The sequence below is a fragment of the Poeciliopsis prolifica genome, unplaced genomic scaffold (assembly GCF_027474105.1).
Source record: "Poeciliopsis prolifica strain line A6 unplaced genomic scaffold, Auburn_PproV2 SCAFFOLD007, whole genome shotgun sequence".
In the NCBI taxonomy this organism is placed as follows: Eukaryota; Metazoa; Chordata; class Actinopteri; order Cyprinodontiformes; family Poeciliidae; genus Poeciliopsis; species Poeciliopsis prolifica.
In genome coordinates, this window is record NW_026562382.1 from 4,632,131 (window position 1) to 4,642,749 (window position 10,619).

At 38.6% G+C, this 10,619-nt stretch overlaps 1 protein-coding gene across 2 annotated transcripts; it reads left to right on the top strand.

Moving 5' to 3' along the window:
• Window positions 1-412: 412 nt before the first annotated feature.
• si:ch211-184m13.4 (uncharacterized protein LOC798560 homolog) lies at window positions 413-3,215 on the top strand. Of its 2 annotated transcripts, XM_055031817.1 has the most exons (4): window positions 413-869; window positions 982-1,336; window positions 1,496-2,010; window positions 2,123-3,215. In XM_055031817.1, exons 2-4 carry the CDS (start codon window positions 988-990, stop codon window positions 2,282-2,284), a joined length of 1,026 nt encoding a protein of 341 aa, XP_054887792.1. In that variant the 5' UTR covers window positions 413-869; window positions 982-987; the 3' UTR covers window positions 2,285-3,215. The 2 variants fall into 2 exon arrangements, with proteins under 2 accessions (XP_054887792.1, XP_054887793.1); XM_055031818.1 differs by having other exon boundaries at window positions 413-1,336.
• Window positions 3,216-10,619: the final 7,404 nt, after the last annotated feature.

Consider the following 10,619-nt stretch of genomic DNA (forward strand, 5'->3'; position numbering starts at 1 on the left):
CTTAGGAGCTTTGGACTGAGAAGTAATTCCTCTGATGAGTTCCAACAGGTGCTTGCTATTTGCTGTCACTAGTCTGGAGGAGCTGAGTGGCAGCGCCTCCTACTGGAGAAGCAGAAGGATGCTCTGAGGCAAAAATCCTGGCTGGGGTCTGCAGCTTCAAGGAGGAGGCTTGGGTAAATAGACTGACCAATCTCAAACTAAATATTCAATATGGCTGCCTTATATGATAAACAGAACTGATTCTATTTTGAACTTTTCCATCTCATTAAGTCTTCCTCATACACAGAGTAATGTCAAACCTCTGTTCCTTAACATGCTTCTACTGTTTCTGAAAGTGCAAAGCAGACAGAAAAAAAATACTATTATTAGCTCGTATTGCTATTTGCACTTTGAATGACCAATGAGGCAAAAGTCCTTGAACTGGAACAATTGTACTTATAACGTGGCTCACAGGGGTACGCCTGGTTTTTGCAACAACACAAACACATAAACATGTGAAGTTAATGTCAACATATTCCCCTTTTGACGTGTGCGCACCTTTTGTACTGAGTGCCTTTTTGGCAGCTGTTGGGAATGTGACATTCTGTAAAACATTTTTTAAGTCGATGTGTTGGACTTCCACTGAGTTCACATCTGTGTGTGTGGGTATATGTGGGGGTGTGCCCCGCCTGTAGCACTGAGGCAACTAACTTCTGTAGGTAACGTGACAAAGCTTGAAAGACTGGATGAAGAGAAGAGGTGGGATTTGAACACCTCATAGATATGGCCCAGTTATAAAGTGCTTCAAGCCTCTCAGCTCACAGTAAAAGCTGAACACAAAGCCTCAGCAGCACTGACAGTAAAGTACCTCCACTGCTTTCCCGATCCTTGTAAGTATTGTGTGTTGATTTGATCTCAATTGGTGGATTGCACTTTTGTGTATTTGCTTCTGTCTATGAAAAGACGCGCCATTAACTATGTGATTCTCTCTTTCTTGTCCAGGTTGAAATGGCTGCTGAGAACTTTACCTCGGGTCCCACTGACGCCTCTCCGAACGGCAGCAGCTGTGACGTCTTCGTCTACCAGAGGGCCGCAGTGGTCCTCTTCCCTATTTTCTACTCTGTCGTTTTTATCATCAGCGTGTGTGGGAACTGCCTGGTGCTCTGTGTCATCTGCCAGAGGAAGCAGAAGTTCAACTCCACGTCGATCTACTTGGTGAACCTCGCGCTGTCTGACGCTCTTTTCACGCTGGCGTTGCCGGGTAGAATCACCTACTACATCCGTCACTTTGACTGGCCCTTCGGTGACCTCCTCTGCAGACTCACCACACTTCTCTTCTTTGCAAATACATATGCAGGTGACATGAAGCTTCATACACCCTTATAACACAAGAGTTTACTTTATTTATATGTTAAAGTGGCACAGTTATATGACCAAATTAAAGGGAGTAGATTGTGAAATTGCTTCTGCAAGTGATTGTTTTTAATCCGATGCCAATCCTCTCCATTTCCAACAGGCATTGGCTTCATGACCTGCATCAGCCTGGACAGATACCTAGCTATGGTGCATCCTCACCGCCTGCAGTGCTTACGCAGCACAAAAGTCGTCCGCAGGGTCTGCTGCCTGGTCTGGTTTCTCGTCTCTCTGCAGGTCTCCCCGTTGTTATTCCGCAGCATGCTGCACGTGAGGGGCGATAAGCGGACCTGCATGGAGTACTTTAACTTCGAGGGCTCTCGCTGCACCCCTTACCTCCTAATCCTGGCGTGCTTCCTCTCTTTTTGCTGCCCGCTCACGGTCATAATGGCGTGCTACGCTCGGATCAATCTGAAACTGCGGGATGCGGCCAAGAAGAACTCTGTGACGGGCCGAACGAGCCGAAACCACAGGGCCAACACGATCATCCTCCTCATCCTTCTCACATTTGTTCTCTGCTTCAGCCCATACCACCTCAACATAATGCAGTTCATGTTCAGAAAGATCAGCCATCAGCCGACTTGCGAGGAACTCACAGCCTTTAAGATGTCCTTGCAGGTAAGAGACATACTCTCTGTTGACGTCACACGTTCTTCTATTTTTGTTTTTTGTTTGTTTTTTTTAATTTTTCCTTCTTTGTTGTAATCAATTTTTGCAATCAAATCCACAGATTACAGTCTCGTTAATGAACATCAACTGCTGCCTGGATCCTGTCATTTACTTCTTTGCCATAAAGACGTACAAGAAGAGAGTGATGAGCCTGTTTAAGGATTATCTGTATACTTCCGCCGCCTCCTCCAAGACAGCCGAGAATAGCAGCAGCAACACCTGAGCCAAACCGCAGAGAAAAACCAAGCATAAGGGGTTATAAAAAGACCCGTTTTCTCTCACCTGATGAGGATGTTCCTGCAAAATGACTCTCGAGTCTTTGGTGGTGGACTTTATGTTCAGATTCAGCATTAATGGTTTCATTTTGGCTGCATTTCATACTGCCTTTGAGATAATTCTATGGATTTTTGGAGTTTATATTGTCTAAACTCCAGTTGTATATATGTATGTGTGTATTTTCCTCCTATTGTATTTGTTTCCTTTATGCAAAAGTTTATTACCACAAATGATAAACCACTAGTATTAGTAATAGTGGAAAGATGTGGTACAACTCTTTGTTTTCTGTGTTCGAAGTTCGACGAAGTGCAGAATGAATTAACTGTCATTTCATGCAATATTATTATAATAGTACGTATTTTTTTTCTAAATTATAGCAATATTTTGATTACACGGTGTCTATAAAAGAAAGAATGCGGTTGAGTAAGCTCTACTAAAATCAAGGACAATGTGCACTGCAGCAGCTTACGCCCGACGGCAAAAATCTAACAATATGCATGAAATTTGCCAAAATGAGAACATGTTGCATTTCTATTTGCCACCCACATTTGTCTTCTGTGTAGGAGTACGTAGATGAAAATCACCACTTCCTCACCCACCTTTCCTGCTCCCCCATTCAGGGGCCTCATTCCTGCTGCCTTCCACATCTTGCGGCGAGGCTCTGGTGTGCGTGTGGGTCGAGCAAACATGCGCAGGTGTACTCTTTGTTTCGAGCAAGTCCCATGTTTAACCTTAACCTTTAGCACTTCCTGAGCTTTTGGAAAAGAAGCCCGATAGGTTTGCATGAAACTGTATGAAGAAATTGTGTAATACGCCAAGATTGAAGTAGTTATTGTGCAATTATGTCACAAGGGAAGACATGTGGGTTAAGTACATTTTTAGACATGTTTATAATTATTTACTAAACATTAAAAAAGACATGAATTAAAATGATGTGGTTTATTCAAATTTTTATTCATTATAGTTGTACTCAGAAATTCTTTAGAAAAAAAGTTCTTATATATCAGCTGCTAATATGGACAAGTTATCTGCACATTGTAAAAAGACAATGAAAGGGACAAAAAAAACCCAGTTATGAATTCTTGTAATCTATCCAACAAATCAGGAAGTGAAACATTCTATAAACTAAACAGAAAATTCTCATTTAACAAGAACCAAGCAACAACTCATCACCTTCCAGCCGTAATACAGTTATGACAAAAATAATTCATACCGCAGACAGATTTTTTTTTTTTTTACCTTCTAATTTGACAGGAAATAATAAAGCATTTTGGCGTGACCTACCCACGGTCGTAACTCAAATTTCACTGAGAATTATTATATATCGTTTTCTCTGAAGTCAGTGTCAGGTTAAATTAATTAGCTCCCCTGGTAAAAATATGTAAAGGACCTTAAAAGAAGAAGTCATATTTCATTGCAGTAGCACAACCAGATGCTGAAAGATGTAGAAATATCCAATATTCAATTAGAGGACATTCATTCTGTGGATGAAAAAAATTCCCACATTGTAAAATTACAGTTTTGAGCCAAAACACTACATTAATATTTGGTTTCTACATTCTGAATATCGCCTATCTTCAAGTGTTCAAAACCTCAACTTGTTATTATTTATTCAACAAAAACAAGCAAACGTGGAAGAGATGTGTGCTAAAAACCCGAGTCCACCCTAGCAAGCTTCTTCCACAGGGTGTAACGGGTCAAGCAGTTTTCCAAGTCTGGAGTCTTCGGCTGCCAATGCGATCACAGAGAAGGAGGGCTTCAGTATTGACTTCTGTTTTGGTTACCCATCAATCAGACTGGGGTTTGAGACACTCTGTGATCTGCCTCGCGCTCATCTTCAGCGGAGGTTGAAACACAACAGATGAAAAAGAAAAATTTCGAGATCTTGCAGTGGCCTAGTTAAAGATCACACCTCAGCCTGATTCTAAAGCCGACTTTCAACGAAAACCCGCAAACTTCAAAGAACAGAAGACGTTGAAAGGAAAAGTGGCCTATAATATATCCACATGACGCAAGACAGAAGATGGCATGCAGACAGTGACTAATTTAAGGACTGTTATTGAAGGAGGTGGATATTCTATGGCTATTGAGTCACTGGGTGTAGTTAGCGTTTCTTACATATTTTGGACATCTTTCTTTCTTCCCTTCTTTCCTTCGTGGAGGATGTTTTTGTACATTTAAGGTGAAATTAAAACTATGGTAGCCCCTGGTACAAATCAAACCATATGTTTAAACATTTAAACAGTGACTGTTTAAATGTTTTAAAACAACATAACATCAAATGTGCATATGCAGAGATGGTGGCCTGAATGTGATACGAGGTGACGCAGTTCAGAGACTATTGATCTTAGCTGGAGATCCAGTGACACATTTACTGGTGACTCAGAAAGCTGTCAATGCTAAATAGCATAGTTTCATGAAACATTTTTACTGGCTATTCTAAAATAAAAAAAAATAAAAACGTAGACCTGGTCAAATAATGCTGTATTTTTCATCTTACATAATGAAATGAGTCAGTTTCATAACATCTGTCTGGAAAAAGGTTAACAACTTCTGTTAGATGAAACAGATGCGTTGCCTCGTTTTAGAGGTAGGTTTACGTTAAATGTCATGTGAGCCTTTTGCCCCCACTCCATCCACTTACTCATATGCTTAGTGCATTGGCACGAATGTTGGCGGTCGGGTTTCTGAAATGGGTTGTCTGATAATTTTCTGATAAATGCATCAATTTTAGAGCTATCAGAATAACTACTGCTGCTGATATATTTCCTGTTCATTATATTTTAGTACAAGCCAATTTTATCGTTTCTGGTTTATCCTTTCAAGGACAAGGGTTGGTATGTGGTCATGGACGTCTGGGTTACTGTAGTTTGGAGGAACTTTTATTCTACCTCACTCACAACATTAGTAATTCACTATCAGTATCTTTGTTTTTCTAAAATGATCCCATGTAGATGTCCTTCCATCATTTTGTTAACAAACATTATTTTCTTAAAAGAAGAAAAAAAAACTGAGTTATCTACAAAATAAATCAGGATATCAACAATTTATAATGTCACAAAAAACCTTTACTGCATTAATGTTTTTTTTTTGTTTGTTTGTTTCACTCATAATTTTATTTATTCAATTTCAAAAATCTGTCTGAATCAACCTGACCCTGTCTGAAAAACCAAGCCTCCTCCCATCCTGATCATTGTTTTTGTGTTTTTTGGATCTCACACCTGCAGTCAAAATTTTGCAACAACAACAAAAAAAAAAGCAAAAAGTCTTTTACATCAATGTGCAGAATGTTTGCCCACTCTTCCTCGCAGAATGGTTCTAATTCATCCATAATGAGGAGTTTTTGTGCATGGGTGATCTCTTCAAAGTACACAACAATATCTGGTTCCCACTTAAGTCCAGACTTTGATTATACCACTCAAGCCTCCTGCCCCCCTCATGTTGAACCAAATCATTGTGTAAAATCAAATCGATCTTCAGTTTAAGCTGAAGCTGGTGGCAGGATCAGAGCCTTCAGTATATTCTGTATTCTGCCAGGAAGTCAAATTCGTTCTTACATCAATTACTGCAAATCATCTAGGTCATGTAGAAGTACGTAAAGCCATCTCACATCAAGACACCGTACCACCACAATGCTTGACTGCTGATGTGTTGTTTTAGTCTAGCTGTTACATGATGCACATAGTTCTATTTGCGTTTGACCAGTTTTACACAATGGCTTCTGAAACGATTTTCAGCATTACCAAGATGTGTGTTGGCAAACGTGAAGCAGTCCTTACTGATCTCCTTGGTCAGCAGCTCTTATTATTGAACTATGAACCCTGACCCTCCTGGACACAAGAGGTGTCTTCAATGATTTAAACGTCATGGTCGCTTTATTTCCGCGTGAAATCATTTCTCTACTGTTTTGTGTTCTCTGCATTTGGAGATGTTCTCGCTGGGACTCACTAATCATCGGTTTGTTTTTGATCTGTGGTTTAATTTCCTTGGAGAGTTTCTTTTACCCACTTCCTGTCATCAGGCAGACTCCGTTTCAGTGTTTTCCACAGGTCTCACAATAAAGTGTTCATAGTGAAACTGAACTAAAAAAAATGCCTTCAGTCACTGCAAAGACTTTTTTTTTTGCAGGTGGGGCTGTCAGACATTTACATTGGGGTGTCATTATGGGATGTATGTTGCAAAAAAACTTATTTTCACAGTACATTATGTTGGATAACAAACAGAAAACTATATGGTGAAATCAGATTGAACTGAATCACTATCTTCACGATAGTCAAACATTTTCTCAGGGCTACCACCTAAATAAATTAAATACATATTTTATCATCTGAAAAGTTGCACAATTATACATTTGTTGTTGTTATATTCAAAAGTTTCTTTTTTCACCATAGTGACCATATTTTTGCATTTTGTCACCCTTTTGCATAACTGTACCACCAGAGCGCTACACATAAACTGTGTATATGTCAAGTTATTTGCCATGATAAAGCTGATTCGGTTTCAAACAGGAAACAGCCTTTTGAGGTTTCCTAACATTTCTACAAGTTGCAAATATGTTTTACCTTGTTCAGGGTTGTGTTAGGGACAGAGCTTGGTTCTAGTTCAGCTATGAGTGTGCAGGAGGCCAGTACAGCCAGTAAAGGTCGACAGTCAATCATAGCGACGCACAAAACAAAACAAAAACGCGTGCATAGAGTTTCACATTAACGTTCGTTGCATGCATGTGTGATATAAGAGACTTCTGCAAAATGAACGACTTGATGCAGTCAGGTGTCTCCTTGTGTTCATTATGGGGACGGATTTTTGCAAAGTTAGTGATGCAATGCAATTGACCACGTTTTCTTTGTTAAGCCTTTTAAGAACTGATGTAAAAAAAAAAAAGAACTTTAAAGCATAGTTTGAATATGTAGTATGTTGCTGTTAATAAACCTGATCTGTTTGTTTTAAAGGACCTTTGTTGTGATTCACTGAACTCAGCATCGATTTAACCACAGTAACGTGCTTTTACGTTACGAGAAGAAGACCCAGACATAAATATGACAAGGACAGATAGAACATGTGAACGCCTCAAAACAATGAGGCAACAACGTCACAAATAGAAGTTCTCCTACTTGACTCTCAGTCAACTTGCTTTTTCCTTTTTGTTCCTTTTCTTAAATGATGCCATGTAGAGCATGGCATCAGTTGGTTGCAAGCATCTTACTTGTTGCACACAGTTGTCCAGATTTGTCAAACCCAACCATGATGCTGATTTCCAACATGCGGCTGTCTTATGTCAGATAGCTCCTTTACAGTGTTATCGCTTTCTAAAAGGAACAATGCTACAGGTTGTGATGATGATTTTGTGTCATATAGTGACACAAAAGGCAGACTCTCAGTTCCACAAGTTTAATTTCAAAGATAAAATTAGTGATTTTGAAAGTGAAAAACATTGTGACTTTTTTTTTCTGTGATGATCAGAGAACATCGGCACACGCCAGACTATACAGATGAAGAATTGGTGGTTAGAAGCAAGAACATCTTGGCCGACGCAACGGATCAACGGAGGGATATTACGTTGTTTCAGAAAGCATAACCATACTGCATGGTTATGCTTTCATCTTTATAAAAACTGACCACTCTCTATTAATGTCAAGATAAAACCAACCATTTCTTTTACAAAATAATAACTTTCTAACTGCAAACTGATTTAAAAGCACACAAAGTACAAACTGTCCCATTAAACTTTGCTACCAAATTAACTTGTAATTTCTTAAAAGTTAATTTGGAAGAATGCATTTTCATCACATCAGTCATAATGAAATATTACTGATGTGTCAAGGTGACCCTATCAGCACAAGATTGCATTGTTTTCAAGAGGACCTCACTAAATGCTGCTTCGTGGGACATAACTTACAGAAATAAACAGATCTGTGCAACAGTTACATTTATTTAATTGTGCACTATTACAAAAGCAACTGCTCTAAATTCAAACTCTGATACCAAGCAGAGGATAAGAGATGGCTCTGTAGTTCTGTAATATAACATAATTTCATTGAATAGATATGAAATAGAAGAGATATCATTTTTGCACACAATCTAAATGATCTAAAATGATCAGATATCAACTCAGCGATCAGACCAGAAAACTGCTGGGCCGGAAAAAAATGACTAAGTATGAATTATCCCTTTAAATTCACCGAACGTTCTTATGTCAAGAGGTAGAGGACAGGAATAACACTGCTGCCATCCTGTGCCTTCCACATGTTACAACAGAAGTGCCTACTGTACACACTGTACAGTGGATAACGAGCTGAACCCTCCGCAGGCGCAGTACCTGTCACGACCCAGAGGAGAGTGCAGTATGGCTACAACACATAATGATTTGAAATTATTACAAAGCAGAAAACAGGATGTCTTCTGATAATTTCACAAATGATGTTGTGTCAACACATCCTGTGCCGTAAGTGAAATTAGGTCCCGCCAAGCCGTGGTGTAACTGGGACATGCCTACCACTATAAACGGCCTGCAGTCCAATGCAAAGTTTATATTGTATTTATTTACATTTTCAGTGTCCATTTTTCGACTACAGGGAAAACAGATGTTTGAAGGTGTTCATATTAGTTTCATCAAACAGTTTTGATCATTATCTCTTTCCGGTTGAGATGGGAACTGGTAGGTGTGAATCTGCACAGTTACTAGTTTGTTTTTTGTACATATATATATATATATATATATATATATATATATATATATATATATATATATATATATATATATATATATATATATATATATATATATATATATATATATATATATATATATATATATATATATAATCTGCTCAGGAAGCAGATTAAAGGTCTGTACTCACTTGCATGAGTCCAGCTCTTTTCTTGTTTTAATTTATCAAACCGTAAACCAGCATCATGCTGCTAATGGCTGATGTATGTTTTATAAAACAGTTTTTTCTCTCTCTCTTTTTTATTTTTTTAAGAAAATCTTGTACCACAGATGTTTCCTGTTCTGTTGCAATCATATCTGAAAGCCACATTGTAAAAAAACATCAGAAAAACCTTCCGTCAGATTATCGTGGCCTTTATTTCCAAGCAGGTTTCTGAATATTTTCATTTTGGGTGACAGCACAACTTGTGAGAAAGCAGAGAGGTTTCTTATAGTCATGGAAGATTTCAGATTTTTTTTTTTTTTTTTCTGATTTCTGTTTGTGATCATGTTGTTCTAAATTGAAGGGCAGAAGTCTGCAAAGGTGTACTGCTGGGTTGCAGGTTGTGGAAGGCGTGGGGCCTTGAGTCAGTGCCCTAAGTCACGTTGTTGCGTTTACGGGAGGGAGCTGAAATACCAGGACATCCATACGCAATGCACAACTGTAGGTTTTTGCTCAGGAGGAAATCCTTTTTGAGGTGTTTTGCTCTCTCTCAAAAGTTTCCCTTACCAAATACAGGATGTGCAGAATGCAGACTATCATCAAATGGGCCTGAGGATTGGTCGTCCTTTGAAGATAGATTTTGTTTATTTCCCCCCCACACCCCAACTATGGTTCGAGCTCCTTTAGGAAAAAGACTTAATATTAATTCATTTTACTGGAAAAAAATTACATTTAACAACAACAAAAAAAAAAAGCAACGAAAAAATATGTGTGACTATTTCTTTAGTGTAACATCACTATTCACAATAAAATAACAGCGGTGGCTACAGTTTTGTTTTTTGGGTTGTCAGTCAACGGTGGGTGTGACACAGCCGCCTGAGCCTCCATGACTCAGAAGCACATGGCCTGGCCATGAGGAAGTCATACTGCTTCCTCTCACTCACCACCAAAGTTGTTTTGAACAAAAGAAGTTTGTGGTCACTACATAAGTAAATGTTTATGTTGAAATATTCTGCCCATGTTTTGAAAAATTCTCCAGTTTTTTATTTGGTTGTGTTTTTTTGGAGCAAAAGCATTTGGGTTTTTTTTTTCTCACACCTGCACAGGTTATGTGCAAGGTGTGTCTATTAAACCTTTTTTTTAAAAAAAAAAAAAAAAGAAAGAAAAACCTTCGAGATATTCTCGTGCAACACATGCATTTAATCTGCACATTTTGTTTTTGAGCACATCTTCGCAGCACCCAAAAAAAGGGCGGGAGTGATTTCAAGGTGTTAAAACCACGCAAAGACACTTTTGTGCAAGTTGTGCTGGGTGAAAATGGCAATGTAATAGCGTTTATTTTACTGCTGAGCAAACTTGAGAATACGTTTGATTATTGGTCTAAAATCATCAAAAACATTCAATTAAAATGTT